The 26,531-nt window shown below is 41.0% G+C and overlaps 1 protein-coding gene across 6 annotated transcripts in view; it reads right to left on the bottom strand.

Annotated features, from left to right (window-relative positions):
* Window positions 1-26,531, bottom strand: part of LOC110533377 (rap guanine nucleotide exchange factor 6) — a 150,790-nt gene that overhangs the window by 123,155 nt on the left and 1,104 nt on the right. For 5 of the 6 annotated variants that reach the window (XM_036989732.1, XM_036989734.1, XM_036989735.1 and 2 more), the window contains exons 2-4: window positions 4,001-4,071; window positions 3,438-3,494; window positions 2,065-2,148 (exon numbers count right to left, since the gene is read on the bottom strand). In XM_036989732.1, coding sequence (XP_036845627.1) covers window positions 2,065-2,148; window positions 3,438-3,494; window positions 4,001-4,071 — 212 coding nt within the window. The remainder of the gene's footprint in view (window positions 1-2,064; window positions 2,149-3,437; window positions 3,495-4,000; window positions 4,072-26,531) is intronic. The other variant, XM_036989736.1, reaches the window with a different exon arrangement.

Raw genomic sequence — 26,531 nt, 5'->3', positions numbered from 1 at the left:
AAATGTAGCCGTAATGCTGATTTTGTTTCACTGAATCTCTGTCTGTACATTTGGTTAATAAGTGGAGGTGGTATAGCTCGTCTATTAGTTTGCTAATCTGTCACTGATCAGAAACATTTAGCTTGCAATAATGTAGTCTAAATCAAGTGTAGGCCAATTTATTTAGTCTAAATCAAGTGTAGGCCACTGTATTTAGTCTAAATCAAGTGTAGGCCACTGTATTTAGTTTATATCAAGTGTAGGCCTATTATTTTGCTAAATCGTGTAAAGGAGACTCCAAAAGCCTGGAGGTTGTGAAGTATCAACACGAGACTCACATGCTTTTGAACATATAGATGGCTATTTTCTGCTCCCTAACAAAGCGGAGTGAGGGTAGGAAAGAGGTGAAACGTGGAAAAGAAAAAGCATGGGCTTGCCTTGGGCAAGAGGTAGTTTTTATATGACAGCGGTTCCACACGCTGCTATTTTATTCTGTTATATTTAATTACATTCTTACTACAAAATATATATATGTATATGTGTATTGACTGATCGGGGTAGGTGTGTCTTGTCTGTTTAACTAAATAAACTATTGATTTCATTAATTTGGACTTAACATAATTAAACTCAATACGCCATTCTATTGTTTAAAAAATACATTTAAAAAGTCTTGATGTTTCTTAGGACCTGCCTAAACAAATGAATAATGGATGTCTTTTTGATGCTGTATATTCAATGGATTTATTCAAATAGTGGCCCACCCACATCTGCAAACCACTACTACCACTCATCACCGGCATGTGCATAAAAAGTGTATTCAGGCAAGAATGTCTTAAGAAATGGGCCTGTGTGTAAAGGGGTTAACTCATATAAACATTGCCCAAATGTTTAATATTTTATAGGTTGAACACAGTAAATCCTATGTAAAAGTAGTATTACAGGCGCTTCATCACATCTCTTCTTATCAAAGCCAACACAGATCTGAAGCACACTGCTGCTGCAAGATAGGAGACACACCTCCAGAGCTGAATATATCACACTACCAGCCTCTCTGGATGCGTCCCAAACGGCAACTCATTTCCTTTATAGTGCACTACTTTTGCCCAGAGCCATATGGAACTCTTAAATTATACGAGTTCAACAGTATCGAGCACAAAAACTTTCCTGAACCAACACTTGCACTTTACCCCCTCCCCGTCTTCTAGCTCTGACTTTGCTGATAACTACTTTGTAGGAAAAGTGTACTTACTATGCCTATGAAATGTGGTTGTCCCACCTAGCTATCTTAAGATGAATGCACTAACTGCAAGTCACTCTGGATAAGAGCATCTGCTAAATGACTAACATGTAAATGTAGTACCACGGAGGAGTTTAAAAAGAAAGGAACTCCCTGAATCTTGTATTCCATAGGCTAGGAACCCCACTATGCAGCTGTTGCAAGAGCACAAAAACAATGATTGATAGGCAGCTTAAACTTCAATTGAACAATTATTGGGTTCAAATGCATAGCCATCCACAGGAACCGAAATCTGTAAGGCAAAAATAGCTAAATGAGAGAGCAGCAGTGTGATTCACATCAATGCGCTATGTAGATGTCAATAATAAGTGATATCCGTATCGCTGTAGACCACTGTTGTCATCCTTACCTACAAGCGTTTATTCAAGTTGGATAATCTTTGGATGCTGACAGCAGTCGCACCATTGGAAGACATAGCTTGGACTGTAGCCTACAAAAGCCTGTTCCTGCTCTTTTCCCACGATCCATCAAACACATTTGGTGTGTCATAGTGGTCTCTGACTTGTGGTCAGACTCACTCAGGTGGAACAAACTTAAACTTTTATTTTTTCAATGCTGATTTGAATGTCATTGAGAAAACAGAAAGGTGTCAAATAATGTTCTCAAAAATAATTTGTGACTTTAAAAGTAATCCTGGACGTAATCATCTAGTTTCAAAGTATTTGTTTTTGCTGGTAACGTAACAGATTACATTATTATTATTTTTTAAATTAGTTACATGTAATCCTTTACTACCCAACCCTGGTGAAGGGCTGTGTGCTGATAAATGGAACATAGATGGAACCTACCAGCATCTGGCCAAGTACATGTGGTCCTTGAGGATAACTGAACCGGACAGGAGGGTGTACCAGCATGTGGAGATGCTGTCTGCGCTGAAGACGGAGACAAGATAACAAGGGACATTGTGTTAGTCTACATAGTGCTGTTTATGGACACGTCTGCATGGTGACATCACATGCATCATACTTTAAAAGGAAGGACCAGAGTTTTTCCTCACCATATGATCTAACCAGGAAAAACTATGGGCCCTACAAACAAGTCTTGAATGTTGCTTGAGGTGGTACGGGGTATCTGCAGGTTCCATCAAGTTGAATTTAATACTTTTTTTAATGCAATTTTGAGGTCTGCGTGTGCGCCACAAACCTGCTAATATTCCCATGATTCTTCACGCCGTCACTAATAGAAAAAATGAGTAGGCTTCTAATGGCATTCACAGTGCTTAAATAAAGACGTGCAATAGACTACTGAAATGGTATTCAAATAACTTGTTTCATCTAAGCAGGAATGCATGATTCAAGACATGTCCATGTGCACTGCAACCTAATACAGAAATTGTTATATTTTACTGTAAAAAAAATGACTTTTTTGTTAAATAGAGATTAATTTGCCAACATCTTTACGTGCACTAATATATTTGGTGCCAATTCACCAGCTGGGTAAGTGGAAATTCAAAACATATTAGCTAAATCACTACCTCCAAATACATTTTTCACAGGACGTAGCCATGTTTTAATCGAACAGTAAACTCATTATTAATGTCCTAAAAAAAACATTGCGGTCATAGCCTAATACCCAATGAGGCCGAGGTGCTCGCAGAGGCCGATGCTCATTTCGTACGCCCTGTATCGCAAATCCATATCAATATATTGGTTGTAAAATAAGACAGCTGAGAAATAAAATATACCTGCACAAAGCTGAGAACATCCCCTCTTCAACTGTGACAAGTTTTACACAGAATAGCTGTGTTTATCTTATAACTAAAAGCAGAATTACTTGACCAAATCATTTAATAGCTAAATACACTGAACAAAAATATAAAACGCAACATGTAAAATGTTGGTCCCCTGTCTCATGTTGGATATGAAGAGTATGCCTCTCTCCCCCCTCCCCCTCTTTCCATAACACAGCTTAACTCTATGCAGTGGAGCAGAAGAGGCCGTTATGACTTTCTTTCAAGACTAAAGAGATGCTGTTATGTCCTGACACGGATCAATTCTTTGAAGTGTGAGGAGTCTTTGGTAGTATAGAAATGGTAAACACAGAGAACACAACAGTTACATGACAAGACAACCATGCAGCAGACAGAAGAGGAAAACAGTGCTCTGTAAGAGAAGCCAAGCAGACGTTTAGGGTTGTGTGTGTGTGTGTGTGTGTAACTTACTAGAACAGGACCTGGTTAGCTTCGTGTCTCTCATACCTGGCTGAGGTACTCATTGACCTGCACAACAACAAAACAAGTTTCAGACACAATCAGTTTCATACATTATTAGAAGACGTTACCAGTTCATACATTATCACAACCAGACTGACAGCTCTCATATCTGAATGTTGGTGATGTGGAATGGTTGTGGTGAATGTCAGGGCCAGTCTCAGAGCTGCATGGCCTGGCCTGCACACCGGCTCCAGTGTGTGTTAGTCATCTCTGTCCTATGTATGTACAGAAGATTGTACAGGAAGGGCCATGTGGATGACTCAGACTCTAGTTGTAGCTCCACCTCCTGTGTCTGTATTCATAACCACATAATAGGAGTGTTGATCTAGAATCAGGTCCACCTCTGTCCATATAGCATAGTCTAATCTCATTCATTATGTTTTTAAAAAGGCCAACCTGACCCTAGATCAGCACTCCTACTCCGAGCTGCTTTATGAATACAGGCCCTGGTGTATGGAGCTTAAGTAGGGCGAGTGGTCGGAGTAATGGATGAACGGGGAGGTGAATCTGACCTGAGCTGGTGCTCCCTGAGGTGGGACAGGACATCCATGTGGTAGAAGTGACAGTAAATAGTGTGCAAGTCCTGGAGGAGACAAGACAACCGGTTCAGACAGACATCTCACCTCAAACAGAGGCAAGGCAACACAGGCTGGTTTAGAATGTAGGGCAAGCAATTGAAAATGCAGCTCAGGTCTGGTAACTGTGGTTGGTTTACCAAAAGGTCTCCCTAGGGCCTCCCGAGTGGCGCAGCGGTCTAAGACATTGCTTCGCAGTGCTAGAGGCTTCCTTACAGACCTGGGTACGATCCAGGGCTGTACCACAACCGGCCGTCCCATAGGGCTGCACACAATTGGCTCATCGCGCTCTAGCAACACCTTGTGGCAGGCCGGGCTGACCTCAGTCGTCAGGTGGACAGTGTTTGCTCCGACACATTGGTGCGGCTGGCTTCCAGGTTAAGCTGGCGGGAGTTAAGAAGCAGGGTTTGGAGGGTCATGTTTCGGAGGACGCATGACTCCACCTTCACCTCCCAAGCCCGTTGGTGAGTTGCAGCGATGAGACGATCGGGGGGGGGGAGGAAGGTCTTCCTACTCTAAAGCAGGAAATGTATACTAGTGATGCATCGATATGACATTTTTGGCCGATACGAGATATTTTCCTTGCAAACAAACGATACCGATAACCGATATTTAAACATTTTGCGGCCGTTCTAGTACAGTTAAATAGTTAACATACACATAAGGCACTACATCTCAAGAGGCGTCACTACAGTCCCTGGTTCGAATCCAGGCTGTATCACATCAGGCAGTGATTGGGAGTCCCATAGGGCGGCGCACAACTGGCCCAGCGTCGTCCGGGCCTTCATTGTAAGTAAGAATTTGTTAACAGACTTAGCTAGTTAAATAAAAGGTTACACACACACACACCAAAAAGTTATTTTGTTGGATTTACGTATGTCCCCATTACCAGTAAAACAACCAAAACCTATTTATTTCACTTACTTGCTGTGCTGTTCATTTGATCAGTCGTTTCATTCTCAACCAGGATTTCTACGGAATGCTGTTGGGGTCTTTGCGTGTCAAAAAAAAATATTCTTATGTCCAACAATAAAAAATACTGTAAAAACACCAGGAAATCAGCTCCAAGTAATTTTAATTCAAGAAATCTGTTCCCGAGTATTCCCACGCATAATGGAGAGATGTGATCGTATACAAATGTAAACAAGGTTTGAAATGATTATGTTTTAGCAAACATGTGTTTGGGCTTCTTGCGGCCAATTTGCAGTCTACAAATTATTAGTCATTATGTTCCGGCCCTCTGACCATCCGCGCAAGAAAAACTGAAATAATAAAATCAGACTGCGGCCGAATCTAGCTGATGATCCCTGCTATAGACCTAATACACCCAGATATGTATTGAACGAATGTGCAAATGTTTGGGCACACAGGCCCTCAGTCAGGGTTGACCAAAGGTCTGAATCAAATAAACACTGGAGGATTTGTATGGATCAACAGATTATGGTCAAACAACCCTTTTCCAAAATATAACACCAGGCAAAAACAAACAACGCGACACACACAGCCATTTTATATCAGAGGAGCACAACACTCTTTAAATACAAGCCTGGCTGGTTATCTACAGAATAAAGGAACCTTTCTACATTTGATTGTATCAACTCGGCTCTAAGCGAACCAGACCAAGGGCAGGTGCAAACTTCTATCATTGAGTTTCCTGTAGACCCGTTGTGTAAAAAAAAAAACACATTTCCTAACAAATTGACACTGTTAATCCAGACCAACACAAACACTCACTGACACACAATGTCCTTAAAATAGTCATATCAAACACAGCTGTTCAAGAGCAGATAGCCTGAAGAATGCATGTGAAAACCTCCATGTAGACATATGGTATGGCAAGACAGAGGAGCTATTGAGCCCATGGGCAACTAGCATTAACAGGTGGAGCACATGCCTCAGTGGCTTCAGGCAAGCGGAAGTGCCCACGCACGCTGATGTGTGTGGCAGCAAAACAGCAAGTGTTAGTTAGCGAAGACTGCTGAGGGACCGATTCAATATAACACTGAACCTCTGCATTTTGTCTCTGTGGAAATCAGGGGGTATATGCTAAACCAGTCACACAATGTGTGAGTGAGTCATTTTGTACGGTATTCAGATCGTGTGTGTGTACAAAAATCATGTCTCAATCAGTAAATGGAAGGATCATGCAGAAAACCTGCTACAAGAGGAAAACCAGGCAACGCTGGAACGGGGAGAAACAAAGGGAGGTGTGTGTGTGTGTGTGTGTGTGTGTGTAGGCGTCCTAGATGTGTGCAGAAGGGTTTAACAATAAGGAACAACAGAGCCGTGCCAGTCTGGGCTCCTCCTCCCGCTAACACTTCCTCTGAGAGTTCATCTGAAAACCAGAGGCCAGAACCATCTGACTGTCTGGCACACTACTTCAAATAAAGGGAAATCACTAAGAACATGTGGAGGGAGTCAACCAGAGTTTTTGTTAGGAAAATGTAGCTCCGGACATTTGAGAAATGTACCAAACCCATATGCATTGGGTGCATAAACCTGATTAGGGCGTCCATCCACGGTGTTCATACTGTCAGAAATCACATTTAGATGATGGTAATTCCCCTAAACGGAACAGGCAACTGTGTGCGTGGTTCTTACCGAATTCCAACACACACTTTGAAGACGTTAGAATAACTGTCCCCATTTACTTTTCCTCAGCCAACAAGATGAGTAACAACCAACATCATTAGCCTGTCAATCTACTATCCCCATAGTAAAGTGTATCTATTCTAGTGGTCAGCTTGTCATTCTGTTAAAGAAACAGATTTTGGCTCTGCTACTCTGAAGCAAGGTAAGACATGCCTCATAATATGAAGCAAAACGTTACGTTTCACCAGGGGTGAAAGTTGATTTTATTTCTTACTGGTACGGGACACAAGTAGCCTACTCTCTCAGACCAATAAAAACAGTGTATGAAAAGGTGGGACACAAATACAACATGACGTCCATCTAACCTGGAGGAGGAAATGAGTGTTCAAAAACCAATGAAAGTGTCACTGACCCAATGATGACGACAGTGAATATGCACCACACTGAGGATATGGCCGATGTTCTACGCTGGTGCCGATAAGATAGGCTACTGTTTTGATTAATTAAGTTAAGCATTTTGATAACCAAAAAGACATGCTGACATGCGGTAACGTTAAATAATGGTGTAATAACCTATCATTTTTTGGGCAGTACAGCGTACACCCACTTTTTTATTTTGCCGGGACGCCGTATTGGATCGTACTGCCTTACTTTCAACCCTGTGTTTCACACTTTGCCTAACCACTTGAATGGCAGATGGGTATCACATTTTAATTACCTGAAGAGAAAAAAATTATTGTGGCCATCAAAATTGTTTTTAACAAATGATTACATTAAACAATTCTTACATTATGATTGGGATTATAGAAGCAAGTTTCACTTCACAGCAAGAGCAGCGGCAGCAGCAACTCTCGCACTGTCTGACATATTTCTCACTCAAACTAGGCTCCGTATCTGTTCGCTGTGTGATAAGAAGCATAACATCTAATAAAAATACGCAATTTTTCTCCTCTCGGTCAATTGGCCGGTGCCAATTTTAAAATAGGGGTACAACTCAATATAATGACGGTGTTCCTAACGCTTGGTATACTCAGTGTATATACTGTATTCCAGTCATTGAACACTGGTCACTTTAATAAAGTTTACATTCCGTTTTACCCACTTTATATGTACACAAAAATAAACAACGTGTGGTCCAATGTTTCATGAGCTGAAATAAAAGATCCCAGAAATGTTCCATATGCACAAAAAGCTTACTCTCAAATGTTGTGCACAAATTTGTTTACATCCTTGTTAGTGAGCAGAATAATCATTACACAGGAGTACCTTGTGCTGGGGACAATAAAAGGCCACAAAAATGTGCACTTGTGTCACAACACAATGCCATAGATGTCTCAAGTTGAGGGAGCGTGCAATTGACATACTGACTGCAGGAATGTCCACCAGAGCTTTTGCCAGATCATTGAATGTTAATTTCTCTGCCAAAAGACACCTCCAACATCGTTTTAGAGAATCTGGCAGTATGTCCAACCGCCCTCAAAACTGCAGACCACGTATAACCACGCCAGCCCAGGACCTTCACATCCGGCTTCTTCACATACGGGATCGTCTGAGACCTGCAACCCAGACAGCTGATGAAACTGTGGGTTTCCACAATGAAACATTTCTGTTGAAACTGTCAGTAACCGTCTCAGGGAAGCTCATCTGCTTGCTCGTCGTCCACACCAGGGTTTTGACCTCACTGCAGTTCGGTGCGTAACCGACTTCAGTGGGAAACTGCTCACCTTCGATGGCCTCTGGCACGCTGGAGAAGTGCGCTCTTCACGGATGAATCCCAGTTTCAACTGTACCGGTCAGATGGCAGACAGTGCGTGTATGGTATTGTATGGGTGAGCGGTTTGCTGATGTCAATGTTGAGTTATGGTATGGGCCAGCATAAGCTACGAACAACGAACACAATTGGAAACGTGAACGCAGAGATACCATGACGAGATCCTTGAGGCCCATAATGGTAAAATTGGTCAAAACGTGTTATTTGATGTGTAACTTTTTTGACACGCAAAGACCCAAACAGCGGGGTATGTGGATGAGGGCGTAGAAATCCTGGTTGAGAATGAAACAACTCAACAAATGAAAAACGAAACAGCACAGCAAGTAAGTGAAATAAATAGGTTTTGGTTGGGTTTTACTGGTAATGGGGACATACGTACATGCCAACAAATAACTTTTTGGTCAGTGTGGTGTGTAACCTTTATTTAACTAGGCAAGTCAGTTAAGAACAGATTCTTATTTATAACGGCCAAACCCGGACAACACTGGGCCAATTGTGCGCCGCCCTATGCAATCATGGCCGGATGTGATACAGCCTGAACTATAACCAGGGACTGTAGTGACGCCACTTGCACTGAGGTGCAGTGCCTTAGACCGCTGCGTCCGTGTGTGTTTTAACTATTTAACTGTACTAGAATGCTTAAAAGGCCGCAACATTTTTTTATATTGTTTATTGGTATCGGCCAAAAAATGTCATATCGGTGCATCACTACTCACAACAAAGACAAAAGATAATTTCTTCCTCTCTGACAACAAAAAGTTTAAACTCGCTACTTGCATTTGAGGTTTGGCCCCCAAAAAACAAAACATAACATTGTCATATCGACGCCAAAATGCTTAGACATTATTTTACTGTAATAGATGAGAACTTAGAACCATTCTAACGATACCCTTTCTATGTCTCAACTTCCAAAATGTAGAACAGACCCTATTAAAACGAGTGTATCAATTAACATGTTGTGGAAAACTAAAGCTCCATTTCTGTCACTAGCAACATTTTAGCCACAGACAAGTGTTTTATAAATGTACAATGAGCATAAAAATATGCATTTAAAGCAATTGGCAACTTGCTCTCATTCTGAAAAAGTAGTATCTTCTTATCCAGGTAGGCCACTTGATTTCAACATCTAAACAGTGAACAGGCTGTTGTTCAAACAGACATAGACAGACAGGAAGGTCCATTCATAAGTTCTACCTTGTTAGCAAGCAAATAGATCCAAGTTGGCTAAACTTGAAATAAAGATTAGCTAGCTACTCACTAGCACGTGGGCTTGTGCTTGAGAGATCGCTCTCCTAAACAGTGTTCATTTTCTAGAACGCCTGCTACAAGAAGTTGGTCATTAGTGGATGTACAATGTGCATGGTTTTGGTTAAATGTTTAACAAAAATTGCATTTTCATAGACAGACTTTAAAGCCAGATCAGTGATTATTGCAAAAAAAAAAATATTATAATAGCCAATTATATTATTAGTGGGTCGTATGGTTGTGGAAGGCTTCTATTTAGCCTACATATAATTTTACAAGCCCTGAATTCACGTGATTATTCTAAACTGTTTGAAATGCAGTGTATTGACCTTTAATTGTCCAACAAAGCTTAGAGAGAACTTTAAAATATTGAATCGCCCATAACTTTTAAAAAAAACAGCATTATTTTTTTTATTTAACCAGGCAGGCAAGTTGAGAACAAGTTCTCATTTACAATTGCGACCTTATTATCCTTATATAATAGCAGCAAAGGACAGCAGCAATGATATTGCAACTGATCTGCAATTCAATTATATCTCCTTTTGTTTATGTACAACAGGATCAGTATTGCTGCCACCTTCTGGCACATAGGCTGCCTGCTCCTCACATGACCCTGTGCAAAATTATAACTAAGCTCTTTCTCACTACAGAAGCACAACCTTGTTGTTGACTAGAGATCAAATGGTATTTAAAGCCTACATTAAAATATACAATATGTAGGCCTTACAGAGGGGCATTGTACATAAAACTACAACACACCCATTCAGCCTCCATAACAAACATCCATTTACATAGACTTCTAAAATGTACTGTCAACAGTAAAGAAATAACATCTGAAGGACTTCATACATTCACGTTTCATACTGGCATCTTAAACATGACAGAAAAACAGGAGACTCTCTATACCTGTTGGGGCGGAAGGGTAGCCTAGTGGTTAGAGTGTTGGACTAGTAACCGGAAGGTTGCAAGTTCAAACCCCTGATTTGATAATACAGATTATTTTAGGCCTGGAGTACGCCCAAGCAGAAACGAGTCTGTAGGCTAACTGTAGTGCAGGGCCAACTGAAGAGAGTCATGCACCCATTTAGGTCACTCTTTTCACCTCAATGGCCTCTTTAACCCCCTAAAACAACATGTTCAGAGAAACTGAGCATTTCAGATCACAACTCAAAACCAGAGAGGCTGTAGTAGCAGTACGCTACAATTACAATCCTTATTCGAGACTTAAATTCTGTTAAAAAAAAAAAAAAAGAGAGGTTCCATTAACGGTTTGACGCATGCGTGTCGGTAAGGTCAGATATGACCAACGGTCTTCAGTGGGATGGAATCATAACGTGTCAAAACGCTCTGGTAATCCTCTCTGCTGTTACGCTCCATCAAGGGATCAAATCAGGCTTGTCTTTCAGGTAGGACTACAGAGCTTACATTTTGCCATACTACTGAACGTTAATGTATTAAAAGGGTGCTTAGCCTTGACTTAGTAGCCTACATACATACTGGAGCTTTACGAGTCGCAGTCTGGTTTCTCAGACCCGAAGTCCAGACTTTCAACCCGGCGATTCCTTACAGAGTAAAAATAAAGTCGGTCTTAGATCAAGTTCTTAAAAATCTGTGAAAAAAATATATATATAAAAAAAAAGGAGCTTCTAAAAAGCCCAGCTAGAAATAGGGCATCATGGACACGCACGCTCTCCAGCAGGTATATCCCTCTGGTCACCCCCAAAACCAATTCTTTCTTTGGCCGCCTCTCCTTCCAGTTCTCTGCTGCCAATGACTGGAACGAACTACAAAAATCTCTGAAACTGGAAACACTCATCTCCCTCACTAGCTTTAAGCACCAGCTGTCAGAGCAGCTCACAGATTACTGCACATGTACATAGCCCACCTACAATTTAGCCCAAACAACTACCTCTTTCCCTACTGTATTTATTTTATTTATTTAGCTCCCCATTATTTTTATTTCTACTTTGCACATTCTTCCACTGCAAATCTACCATTCCAGTGTTTTACTTGCTATATTTTATCTACTTTGCCACCATGGCCTTTTTGCCTTTACCTCCCTTATCTCACCTCATTTGCTCACATCGTATATAGACTTGTTTCTACTGTATTATTGACTGTATGTTTGTTTTACTCCATGTGTAACTCTGTTGTTGTATGTGTCGAACTGCTTTGCTTTATCTTGGCCAGGTCGCAATTGTAAATGAGAACTTGTTCTCAACTTGCCTACCTGGTTAAATAAAAAGGTTAAATAAATGGAAAATTGAGGGTGGTAGTTGACAGCACCCACCACACTACAGCTGCCATCTCTCCACCAGCCAGCCCTAAGAGGGGGTGGTAGTTGACAGCACCCATCACACTACAGTACAGCTGCCATCTCTCCACCAGCCAGCCCTAAAAGAGGGGGTGGTAGTTGACAGCACCCACCACACTACAGTACAGCTGCCATCTCTCCACCAGCCAGCTCTAAGAGGGGGTGGTAGTTGACAGCACCCACCACACTACAGTACAGCTGCCATCTCTCCACCAGCCAGCCCTAAGAGGGGGTGGTAGTTGACAGCACCCACCACAGTACAGCTGCCATCTCTCCACCAGCCAGCCCTAAAAGAGAGGGTGGTATTTGGCTGGAAAACACAAATCTTGACGTTGTCATGGAAACCCAGGAAAATGTTCTCATTATGTAACCTAGCTAATTCGCAGAGACCTTGCCAAGTTTTGAAATGTATTTAGACTGAAGAGAACAGCGAAGTTATGACAGCAACTTGGAGCCTCAGGTTTTTGGCATCCCAATAACTCCAAGTCATAATCTAAGTTATGAACAACCTGTCGGGTTTCTCTATATTCTAAAAATAACCAAACATTACGGATCATTTATTTCTCCATTCCCAAGCCTGGAAATCAACTTGTAGGAGAAACAAAGTGTGGTTCATCTCCAACAAAGTAATTGTTTTAAAGGGCATACAGTGTTGAGCTCACTGTGATGAGGCTGTAGCCTCTCTGCTGCCAGCTCAGCCCAGAGTCAATGTTTGAGGCTGGGCAGCTGGGCTTACACACACACACACACACACACACACACACACACACACACACACACACACACACACACACACACAAAGGCAAACTGCAGGTTCTGTGAGGCTGTGGCCTACATGCTTTCACTTGTCTCAGTCCACAGGGTGCCTGCAAAGCCTAGCCAGGTGTCAAAGGCAACGCAACAGGCAAGCAGTGTTTTATCACATACTGACTCTGCTGTGCAACAATGAGTCATGTACAGTAACATTTTCCAGATAGCAGTGTGTTGGCTGGCGGATATTAAATACACTTATCTCCCTCACTAGCTTTAAGCACCAACTGTCAGAGTAGCTCACGGATTACTGCACCTGTACATAGCCCACCTATAATTTAGCCCAAACAACTACCTCTTTCCCTACTGTATTTAATTTATTTATTTATTTTGCTCCTTTGCACCCCATTATTTTTATTTCTACTTTGCACATTCTTCCATTGCAAATCTACCATTCCAGTGTTTTACTTGCTATATTGTATTTACTTTGCCACCATGGCCTTTTTTTGCCTTTACCTCCCTTATCTCACCTCATTTGCTCACATCGTATATAGACTTGTTTATACTGTATTATTGACTGTATGTTTGTTTTACTCCATGTGTAACTCTGTGTCGTTGTATGTGTCGAACTGCGTTGCTTTATCTTGGCCAGGTCGCAATTGTAAACGAGAACTTGTTCTCAACTTGCCTACCTGGTTAAATAAAGGTGAAATAAATAAATAAAAACACACTGAAATTGACACTTAAAAAGGCTGTGATATTATAACCACATACCCCAGTTTGAACAAATTTGCACCATGGGATTATCAGAAGGCATGTTGGCTGAACATGGCTCCCATGATGGTGACTACAGTCACTTATCACCTCGGCAGCATTAACATGTCTGTAGCCCCGGGGGAATGGCATCTTATCAGGGGGACAGCCTTTGGTGTACTGAGAAACAGATTGAACTTGAGTGTTTCTGTAGCCTGCTCCTTACCCTTTTGTTTCCAGTCCCACACAAAACATTCCCCGAGCAGGACTGATAGAAGTTCAACCACTAAGAACAGGGTTTTTTCCACCATTGCACTGATATTTTATTTTGCAATTTTAAACGCACATTTCCTACAGTTCTATACATTTTGCCATGCAGCTGAGAGAAAACGTTACAGGTTTAACACTTATTTCCTGAAATTCAACATATTCTGCAATGGAACGGAGATAATTTAGCTGTTTGAAAAGCTAGTTTCCCACAATTCTATGCATTTTACCATGGATAATGCTGTGTTCTTTTGCTGAAACATAATAACAAAATGAATATTGCTAAATTCATTGTTTTGGGAATTTTCAATTCTCCATATCTAGTTTTATTTTGGTGGTTGTTATCTCTCAGAGATTATATTCTTTAAAAATAGGTAAATTATCTTTTCCACACACACACACATTTATAATTTAACACGCTCTATGTGGCCCATAGCAACAGGTTGAGCGCATAGGGCTCCGGAGCGCCGCGGCGGTTTAAGGCACTGCAAGAGGCGTCACTACAGTCCCTGGTTTGAATCCAGGCTGAATCACATCCGGCAATGATTGGGAGTCCCGTAGGGCTGCGCACAATTGGCCCAGTGTCGTCCGGGTTTGTCCGGGGTTGGCAGTCATTGTAAATAAGAACTTGTTCTTAACAGACTTGCCTAGTTGAAAAAAGGTTCAAAAAAATTAAAAACTCAATGGAATGCACATGACCCTCCCTCCCTGCTGCTGCCATCCAGCAGCCCTTCAACTAGACAAGGAGGGGTTGGAGGTGATTACAATGAGTGTGACAGGAGCCCAGTGGAGGCCTGAAACAGACCCAAACTCACACAGCATGTGCAGAGCCTCTGAGCCAGGAGAGACAAAGCATGCCGCTGGCTGCTGTTAGTGTGTGCTGCTGTTGTCTGATAAGAACAGGATGAAATGGTAACAATCATTGGGCAATAAATTAGTGTAAGTAGTCCTTGACTGTGTGTCAAAGGGCAGGGGGCCAGATATTTGTGTGGACTTTCACAATACATCTGAACATCCTGTAGTTGGGTTTAGGGTTGGGCAATGTCAGCCGTTGTCCAATCGTGATTATGTACCCCCAAAACATTGATATGATGGTACAGAATGCTACAACGGGATTAATCATGATGAAAGATAACGTAGTTGAAAGCCTGGGCAGAGACACTAAGTGCAGGCAAATCTTCTCTAATAGTCCTTTCTGGTGGAGCTTCAACATGGAAAAGGTTGTGTGTGGCGCGCACAATTGAGCATAGACAGTTCGATGAGGAACAGGATGTTTCACCGTAGTGAGTTTGCTTCCATCTATCCTGTTATGTATAACCTGTCTATAGTCTTCAGAATTGGCTAAAGATGACTATTTGCCTCATAAAATAGTAAATAAATATATTGGTTTGTTGGATCTCTCAAAGCTGTGATTGAGAATAGCCTATGCTATAGACTTTCATTCTTGTTCATTTTTACAGGAGCAACTTTAGGACACAATCTTAGGCTAGAATATTTGGGAAATAAGCTACTGTTCATAACTTTACCTTGTCTTAAAACTTTTATGGTTAGGCCTAGTGGGAGGATAGAGGATAGAGGATATTATTGGCCATTTGGTTTTCAACCTTGCATTTTCCCGCCGTATGGATACTTTTAAGCTTAAACTTAATTAAAAACTTGGCATTAAAATGTTTCTATAGGCTATTGATATTGTTTGTCTTCTCTCATTATTAGTCCCATGGCTACCTTATGTTTTTACCTATTTCATTTCCGCCACACTAACATATTTAAGATCTTTGAGAACTAACAACCACCTAAATAAAAACTAGACATCTATTTTTGGAATTTTTGATTCTCCCTGACTTTTGTTATGCTTGAGTCACTCAGATTGCATATGCTATGTTCTTATGCTATGGCAAAATAGGTAGAATTGCAGAAAACTATATTTAACCTCTAACAGTCTGTTGGGGGGAGGGTTCATTTAGCTATTTGATCTAGAATTTCAGGACCCTTTAGGTATCAACAATTTTTTTTATGTATTTGTCCTTTACTACTATAGCCCATATAAAACACAATGAATAACACATTCATAAATGGCAACAACAAAAAATGAATCCTAAGAAATAGGGTTTTGAAGCATCTGTCCTACATCTAGGAGACATCAGAAAGCTCTGGAAATATTTTTGTTTTTTGGGCACTAAACTACCTCTGTACTTCAAATTGTTTGTGTTGGTCACCTTCAGATGAGTACCCCTTGTGGGGGTTGTAGAGCAAAACGGAGAACACCATTGTGTTTGTGAAGGTCTCCCCACAAGTAGGGCAAACCGTTCGAACGCTACAGATGTTTGTGAGAAGACCGATTTTCTCTCATGGCCCTCCCCATGGAAAAATATGTAGAATTGCAGGAAATTGCAGAAAGAAAGCCACAAAAATGTAGGGAATATAGCCATTTATTTTAAAACAGCTAAGATTGTTAAGGAATGTCCCAGTGTTAATTTTGACAGATAGGCCTACCTTTTAGTCTTAGTCACATTTTAGTAAACTCCTCCTGTGTTAGTATTAGCTATTATCAATTGATCAAAACGTGACAATTTTAGTCACAGCCATTTTATTCACATACATTATTTAGTATAAAAAAAATGTATCGACTACATTTATGCTACATTAACTTCCATCATGTGTAAATTCAGATGGCCTAGTTGGACAAGGCCTACTTTCACCTTGTATAGCTTACTTAGCAACATAGATAGTGGAAGATTGTAACCAATGCCAGCCATAATTAACCATATAGGCTATAAAGTCTTGGCTACAGGTTAAACAATTTACAGCACTGATTTCCATACATCATAACTGTCAAGGGGGTAAATAATAGTGCTTTCCTTGAAAGAAAAAAGTATTACTGTATTCCTAATATTCAACAAATAACATTTGTTTTTCCTCAGGAAAAAAACGACAACTCGCATTTGCAGACCACGGCGCAAGAGCAGCAACACAGATGATTAAATAACAGAGCACATGGGAAAATTGAGCTTTGATTTAAGCAAAGCAAAAATAGGTTATATGAAAGAGAGTAAACATTGTTTCTAGTTGAGGTTAGTTACAAGTCAAGTGTCCTGGCTTCGAATCAGTGACTGAAGTGACCGCCTGGAAGCTGTGTGGGAGAGCCGGGCAGATCAGATCAGACAGCGCAACTGAAAAACACCAATGAGAGGATTGCATGAAATATTCTGCATGAATGCATAGGATTGGACAACACGGATAAAAAGGAGCTTCATGTCAAATTAAAATGTCCATTAGTCTTAGTTGGAATTCTCGTCACATTTCTGTCGACTAAAATTAAAAGTAATTTGTAATAGTTATTGGTTTTTTCCCCGTGGCATCTCGTCTCGTTATCGTCCTGGTTTTAGTCGGGAAAAATAGGTAGTTGACGAGTATTTTTCTTATTGTTGACAAATCAAGCTTAAGCCTTAGGCCCATGCATCGACAGAGAGAAACAATATTTTTTAACTGGACATTTTGACTTTCTATATTGAAATGATATGCCGTCTGGACTACATTCAAATCAAACTTTGTCTGTCACATGCGCGGAATACAACAAATGTAGACTTTACCATGAAATGCTTACTTACAAGCCCTTAACCAACAGTGCAGTTCAAGAAGAAGAAAACATTTACCAAGTAGACTAAGTAAAAAGTAATAATAAAAAGTAAAACAATAAGAATAACAAGGCTATATACAGGGGATACCGGTACAGAGTCAGTGTGCAGGAGGCAAAGTGACTATGCATAGGTAACAAACAAACAGCGAGTAACAGCAGTGTACATGGGGGGGGTGTCAACATAAATTGTCCGGTGGCGATTTTTATGAATTGTTTAGCAGTCTAATGGCTTGGGGGTAGAAGCTGTTGAGGAGCCTTTTGGACCTAGACTTGACGATCCGGTACCGCTCGCCGTGCGGTAGCAGAGAAAACAGTCTATAACTTGGGTTACTGGAGTCTGACAATTTTACGGGCCTTCCTTTGACACCGCCTATTATATAGGTCCTGGATGGCAGGAAGCTTGGCCCCAGTGACGTACTGGGCCGTTTGCACTACAGAGGGTAGTACAAATGGCCCAGTACATCACTGGGGCCAAGCCTTCTCTTGCGTTCTGTATATAACATTTATTGAAATAGGCTATAGCAAATACAAATATTCAAATGACTGAGAATGTCACGTGTGCTGCCCTGCTGTGCGCTGTGAGACTACATTCTTTACTTCACAGCAGCAGTCAAGTTCAAATAGTCATGTGACAGAATGGTTTAGCCTATGTCGTCACCATCGACGGTGTCTGTCAATCATCCCGATAGACGATGCTACGGTAATATCACCTAAACATTGTAAAATTAGACTAGGTGAGCTATCAAAATCATTCCAGTTCACTTTAAACTTGACATTGCATTCAACTTGAGGCACATCTTAAAAACATAAGCCAAAGATACATTGCCAACAACACACAATGAGAACAATTCTCTACAGGTCTCCTACATGTGTGGAACGTGTGCTGATGCCAGACAATCCATAGCTAAAATTGAATTCCCACACCTGTAAAGGGCCAACCACATTTAAACAAGTCATCCAATTTAAGCGACGGCCTCAAGCTGACAGGTATGGGGGGAGAGAGCCGGACATTAAAAACAAATTTCCTTACATGTCTCCTCACCTCCTGACCCTCTTCCTAACCCCTCCACCTTGTTGCCCACTTGGTCACCCGCTGCTCTGAGTCTGAAAACTTAAAAATCACAATGAGTGAACAGCCTGAGGGGTGGGCACTTCAGGGAACCAGCTCAGATTCCTGGCATGCCGGAGGTATGCATGCCGCATTCTTGTTGCAGGCGTCAGGGCTTCAAAACAGTCAGTTCAGGTCCGGCTTCATTCTTTCATGTTAGTGCTCTGAGGAACCGCCAGTAATCCCAGTAGAGGCAATGTTTGGAATCTGGCACATTCTGTGGGCGTGTCAAGTTGAGGTCTTTTATCCGATTGTGTTTTGAAGCAATGCCTCTAAAAATATTTATCTGTGTTCTGCCGGTATTAGTGTCTGAAAATGGGCTTCAAGAGATGACAAAATAATGTGTGGGTGAGGCCATAGCCTTGCAATTAAACAAATCTTCCACAGCAGTGTTTAAAGAGGACCAGACCAAAGTGAGGGAAATGTGAGACTCACTGCAATAAGGTATTTTGTTATACTGGGTGACTCCACTTTTCCATAGTACAATAAACAGGGGGGGTCTCCACATTGGTCTTAAGCCAGTACCATTTTGTCAATGACAGTATATGGAATTATACTCTAAACATTAAAAAAAAGTGACAATATTTAATCTTGGTGAAAATAAAGGCAGCATGGGTCATCAGGTCAGGAAACGGTGATTGTTATGCCGAATTGCATGAGCAGTGTCCTACTCCAAATTGGCCAGATTATATTACGAGTTTATACATTTTACCAGGGAACGCAATGCAAAAAAGAGAATGACCATAGTCCAATCTAGACTAATCTGTCCAAAGACACTCAAAGAAACAGCACATTTTCCTGGTCACGCTCTATTGTACCTTAGCAAAGCTGTTGAGTGGAATGTTATTGTGTTAAATTACATCGCAATGGGTTCTAAGCAGGATGGTTGTAACCTAGCTAGATATTTGAGCTAGCTTGAAAGAGTAGGAGGGGTTACAAGGCCCGCTTTTCGTTTTATATATATATATAAAAAAATAAAAAATCTCACCCAGAGGAGAGTTAAACTGACGCAGACAGGGATTCCAGACCAGTTTAGCAAGGTAATAAATACACTTTAATAAGACTACCATGGCGACAGTTTTAACCCAAGAGTTTGTAGTCTACTTCTGGGACTCCCTATAGAGAGATAAGAACAATAAGGGGCAAACATTAAAAGATAATGTCACTCTTTAACCAGTTAAATGCAATCTACATAATCCTCAAAAGTAATTATCATGAAATAAGGCCATAAACAATAACTAGTAATGCTGCGTACTCAAAGAAAGGTTTATACAGTGGGGAGAACAAGTATTTGATAACCTGCCAAATCGGCAGTGTTTCCTACTTACAAAGCATGTAGAGGTCTGTCATTTTTATCATAGGTACACTTCAACCGTGAGACGGAATCTAAAACAAAAATCCAGAAAATCACATTGTATGATTTTTAAGTAATGCCCTTCCTTTAAAAATATAATTTATTTTCAGGATGTGTTCTTTTCAGGAATTCTACAACAATTCCCATTGCTCTACCACAGTGAAACGTTGACCTTTGTGACTAGTGTAGCCTTCCTACATCAGAGTGGCATGCAGCGTCTGCTTTCACTATCAGTAAAGTGGCTCTGAGGGAATATGCCACTTCATGCCCAGAGTCCTGCACGGAATGCTGCGTTACACTCAGGCCAGGCAGCCTTCACACTAGAAGTCTGCTTGGGAATGATTCATCCCGCTGATTCCCCCGCCCACACCCGATGGCTTTCTGTCCGACTCACACAAGAACTGGTCCTGAACCCAACCGCAGTCCCGCAATGTTATTTTAGACATATGTGACGACGCAGCTCTCAGTAATTTTGTGCCCTAAAAGCAATATCAAAATGCTCCAAAATAACCTAAGAAATAGGTCATATTCCCAGAGATTCTCACATGGACCATTATATTAGGCTTTCAGTAGTACTGGGCTATATCAGCCATTAGGCTAGACATAGCTTGAAGAGATTTGGGGACTTGCACTTTCTTTTGAACAATGTTTTACAGCCTACCTTTTACGATTGGGACGATTTTCAGACAGAATATGGGTGATCAATATTTATTTCTCGGTAATGTTCTAAACCATAGCCTATTCAAATTAAAGTATATATATATATATATATATATATATATATATATATATATATATATATATATATATATATATATATATATATATATATATATATATATATATATTTTTTTTTTTTAAATAACTGCCTACTCTATTTGAGACCATATATAGAGTACCAGTCAAAGTTGACACGCCTACTCATTCAACAATTTCTCTACTTTCTTTCTACAATGTAGAAAATAGTGAAGACATACAACTATGAAATAACACCTATAGCATCATGTAGTAAATAAAAAAGTGTTTTAGATTCTTCAAAGTAGCAATCCCTTTGCCTTGACAGCTTTGCACACTCTTGGCAGTTTCTCAACCAGCTTCACCTGGATTCATTTCCAACAGTCTTGAAGGAGTTCCCACATATGCTGTGCACTTGTTAGCTGCTTTTCCTTCACTCTGCGGTTCAACTCATCCCAAGCCATCTCAGTTGAGGTGGGGTGATTGTGGAGTCCAGGTCATCTGATGCAGCACTCCATAATTATCCTTCTTGGTCAAACAGCTCTTACACAGTCTGGAGGTGTGTTGGGTCATTGTCCTGTTGAAAAACAAATGATAGTCCCACTAAGCGCAAACCAGATGGGACGGCGTATTGCTGCAGAATGCTGTGGTAGCCATGCTGGTTAAGTGTGCCTTGAATTCTAAATAAATCACAGACAATGTCACCAGCAAAGCACCCCCAGACAATCGCACCTCCTCCTCCATGCTTCACGGTGGGAACCACATGCGGAGTGGGTGAACGGATGATCTCCACATTTCACAAAGACATGGTGGTTGAAACCAAAAATCACACATTTGGAATCAGACTAAAAGACAGATTTCCACCAGTCTAATGTCCATTGCTTGTGTTTCTTCGCCCAAGCAAGTCTCTTATTATTGGTGTCCTTTAGTAGTGGTTTCTTTGCAGCAATTCGACCATGAAGGCCTGATTCACACAGTCTCCTCTAAACAGTTGATGTGTCTGTTACTTGAACTATGTGAACCATTCCTTTATTTGTGAGGCTGAAAAACTCTAATGAACTTATTCTCTGCAGCAGAGGTAACTCTGGGTCTTCCTTTCCTGTGGTGGTCCTCAAAGGAGCCAGTTCCATCATAGCGCTTGATGGTTTTTGCGACTTTTTTTAATGTTCCGTATTGACTGACCTTCATGTCTTAAAGTAATGATGGACTGTCGTTTCTCTTTGCTTATTTGAGCTGTTCTTGCCATAATATGGACTTAGTCCTATTTGGTAAAAGACCATCTTCTGTATACCACGCCTACCTTGTCACAACGCAACTGGTTGGCTCAAACGCATTAAGTAGGAAATAAATTCCACATATGAACTTAAGGCACACCTGTTAATTGTAATGCATCCAGGTGACTACCTCATGAAGCTGGTTGAGAGAATGCCAAGAGTGTGCAAAGCTGTCATCAAGGCAAAGGGTGGCTACTTTGAAGAATCTCAAATATATTTAGGATTTGTTTAACACTTTTTTGGTTACTACATGATTCCATGTGTTATTTCATAGTTTTGATGTCTTTGGTGCACTTTATCTTGCACGCCCAACTAGAAGAGGTAGCCTACTGAAGATGAAGCAGCGAATTCTGGGTGTGTGAATAATGTGACAATGAAGTGCTTCTAATGCAACAGGTAGGCTAACGCATAACAAAGCAGAGAGATGATCATCTCCAAAATATTTCAATCCCAAAGTTGTCTGATCTGACTACCCGCAGCATGAAAAATGCTGACTGTGCCGCAATGATCTCTGTCGGGACCCGCAGGTGAATGCAGCCCTCTACTTCACACCACACAGCCAGTACAGGCTTGAAATATTAGCTGGTCTTGTACCAATACACATAAGCTTTAGAAGCAGCAGCAGCTGATGGACCAGAGAGTTTGACGTCATTGAGATCCTGTGGATGAGACGTGGTCTAGTTGGCGGTGTAAGTTTATTTAGAACCTATAGGCTATAACGTTTGAACCTGCAGCCAGCTGCATAGGTCTACCACTGCACAATCAGTGACTTGACTCACTGGCTTCAATTTCAAGCGCATTCTCCCCTTCTAAACTGAACCTCTAATTAGTTTGCTTGATCTGAACCATGGGGATTTTATTAGCCTACAAGGAGTGCTTTCAGGATCCCAGGTCACAAGCAGCCCGTGTTAACTCACAGAGTCCCTCCAGAGACCGTACAAGAACATATACAGGCCTCGATATTAACTCTTGTCCGCTTGCTCAGGGCAAGTAAAACAAACGGTTTGAGCAAAGTGTTTTCCAGGTGTGATGTTTTGCTCACTGTCCTCCCAATATCTACACAGCGTATTGGGGTATAATTATTGTAGGCCTGCATTGACAGGCACGAGCAGTCTTTCAAATCATGCAGTCAGTCACAAGATGCATTTTTGAGATCAAAGCGAGCAGCATTTGCACATCTGTTGATAAACGCTAACGAGATATTTGCCCAGTTACAACAAAAAGCATTCGGAAAGTATTCAGACCCCTTGACTTTTTCCACATTGTTAAATATTTTTTGTTCCCCTCAATCTACACACAATACCCCATAATGACAAAGCAAAAACAGATTTTTAGAAAATGTTGCTAATTTATAAAAAATAAACTGAAATATAACATTTACATAAGTACTGTATTCAGATTCTTTACTCTGTACTTTGTTGAAGCACCTTTGACAGCGATTACAGTCTCAAGTCTTAGGTATGACGCTACAAGCTTGGCACACCAGGATTTGGGGAGTTTCTCCCATTCTTTTCTGCAGATTCTCTCAAGTACTGACAGGTTGGATGGGGAGCGTCGCTGCACAGCTATTTTCAGATCTCTCCAAAGTAGAGGTCGACCGACTGACTTTTCAACGCTGATACCGATTGGAGGACCAAAAAAAGCCGATAACGAGATTATATATTTATATTGCTGTTAACATTGAAGGTTGTGCAATGTATGTCATAATTATGTAACATTCTGGCAAATTAATTACAGTCTTTGTTAGGAAGAAATGGTCTTCACACAGTTCGCAAACAAGCCAGGTGGCCCAAACTCCTGAATATACCCTGACTCTGCTTGCACTGAACGCAAGAGAAGAGAAACAACTTCCCTAGTTAATATTGCCTGCTAACATGCCTTTATTTTAACTAAATATTTAGGTTTAAAAAAATATATACTTCTGCGTATTGATTTTAAGAAAGGCATTGATGGTTATGGTTAGGCACATTTGTGCGACGATTGTGTTTTTTTCACGAATGTTCTTTTGTTAAATCATCACCCGTTTGGCGAAGTTGAAGTAGGCTGTGGTAACAGGTGGTCAGCTTGCCACGCAGTCTCCTCGTGGATTGCAATGTAATCGGCCATAATCGGTGTCCAAAAAGGCAGATTACCGATAGTTATAAAAACTTAAAATCGGCATGGCTGATTTCAATCGGTCGACCTCTACTCCAGAGATGTTCGGTCTAGTTCAAATCTGGGCTCTGGCTGGGCCACTCGAGGACATTCAGAGACTTGTCTCGAAGCCACTCCTGCGTTGTCTTGGCTGTGTGCTTAGGGTTGTTGTCCTGTTGGAATAAATAAATCCAACATATGCACCAAACAGAACGCACTGCAACAGACTCTTCAACGCCATGGTTCAAGGCAAACGCATCGTTCCATTGGAAATGAATGTACTTCTGGTGTACCAAAATGCAATTACACTGTCAGTGTGATCGAGGTATTTGTTGACAAGATGAGTGGTATTTTGCAAATCAATGACATCAGAGATAACGTATAAGACTATCATTAGGCTACTCTTGTCATTCAGTTGGTTAAGCTAACAGTCCAAGTACTGGATATGAGCCTAGTTTTGTGAAGTAGGTGTATGTTCCAAACTCACACCTTCTGCGCTCTCATTCTCACAGGCAGCTGTGACCTATATGTTCCACCTCAACTAGTCAATGGATGAGTGAAATACGTCACACCAAAGCCATCATCTTCACATTGCGAAAGAGAGGCCTCTGTTTTATTACTGAAAAATTATGGGTTAGTACTGTTAAATATGCAGTCCTCTGATAATTTTTTCCCCCATATGAATTGTCACAGCAAGTCGTCTCAGATGTCAAAGCCTCATTCCTAAACAGCTTTAGCCAGAACCATACAATGAGACACACCCCTTAGCAATGCTGCTGACAAATTGCTGCACCTATTATGGTGAAGGAAAAAATGTCATCCTAAAATGATCAAATAACTAATTAAATTGGTGCACAGACATGATAAACCTGGTTATAAGTATTTTTTTTCTACAACAGAATCACACATCGGTGCTTTTCTGTGTGGTAGAATCCAGAGACCTTACCATATAAGAAAGGTTTAGCCTCATGGTGGCATTAAAAAAATATGTGCCGAATAGGACTCCCTACCCTTAGGCATGGATGGACCACACAATCTCCTGAACAACACATGGTTATTCAACTACAGGCCAACCAGAAGGAGGAACTGTTCTTATCTTTTATAACATTTTTATTTTCTTCTAATCTGTTTTCGGGGAACCCAGGGAGATCCAGCTCAAACAGAGACGCTTCCAATTCCCAGAGTAAAATGTGAACCACACTCATGTCTAGAAAATAAAACAGTGTGATATGAGCTCCATCATCCGGTGCCTGTTGCTAGGAGAACTTTGAAAAGATGGTGTGGACTGCTATAAAAATGTCTGATATCCATGCTAAACTCAATAGCAGCATAGTAAATCATGCACTTCTACTGGCACAGCGGATAGAGGGGGATGATTAACTGGAAACTCAGGACATCATATGGCACCCTATTTCCTACATAGTGCACTACTTTTGACCAGGGGCCATAGAGCATTATGTATAGGAAAGGGTACCATTTGACCAGGGGCCATAGAGCCTTATGTAATGGAAAGGGCACCATTTGACCAGGGGCCATAGAGCCTTATGTAATGGAAAGGGCACCATTTGGGACACCGCCCATACATGCAGCATAGATATCACACACAAAGCCCAACATTTGACAACCAAGCATGCAATGCCTCTCTTGGCCTACAAGGTAACCAGTACAAAAAGCAACACATTTTCATTCATATCCCTAACATACCATCAATACTACTTTTTTAACCACTGTTTGTTTATGGACCAAAACATGATTGTTAGAGAGTTGTCACTTTGTATTATGTACTCACTTTCTGAAAAAGTGAAGAGTACTTGGGGCTCCCGAGTAGTGCAGTGGTCTAAGCCACTGAATCTCAGCGCTAGAGAAGTCACTACAGACACCCTGGTGAGATTCCAGGCTGTATCACAACCAGCCGTGATTGGGAGTCCCATAGGGCGGCCCACAATTGGCCCAACGTCGTGTGGGTTTAGCCGGTGTAAGCCGTCATTGTAAATAAGAATTTGTTCTTAACGGACTTGCATAGTCATTGATAGATCAGTGAAAATAAAATAGGCTTTTGAACTTGGCTGTGGGAGGTATTTAACCGCTGCAATGCTTGCAATTCAAAATGTTCTGCAACTAAACACAGACTCCTTAGGGAGATAGTATAGGAAAAGCAGTGCCAACACAGCTGGGACTCCACAGTTTTAATGGGCTGAGGTTTGGATTCACAAAGAACAGTGACTAAAACTGCATTCTCACAAATCCCCTAACAGTAATCAAACAGACAGTCACCGAGGGATTATATTGAAAATATTCGACCGGAGCCTGGCCCTATAATATATAATAGGACAACAATTGCATAATAATTTAATATTTCAAGATGCAGCTTTTCAGAAAACTAAGGGAGACCATAACGTTAATGAACGATCTTCGTGACGTCATTTAAATATAATCGACAACTCACTCACGTAGTAACGTTAGTTAGCATGTTCGCTCTCATGTTTTGGATAGCCAACTAGCTTAGTAACTTCAGTACACACACACACAACACAA

This window comes from Oncorhynchus mykiss, chromosome 10 (assembly GCF_013265735.2).
Source record: "Oncorhynchus mykiss isolate Arlee chromosome 10, USDA_OmykA_1.1, whole genome shotgun sequence".
Lineage (NCBI taxonomy): Eukaryota > Metazoa > Chordata > Actinopteri > Salmoniformes > Salmonidae > Oncorhynchus > Oncorhynchus mykiss.
This window is presented reverse-complemented; position numbering and strand designations above follow the sequence as displayed.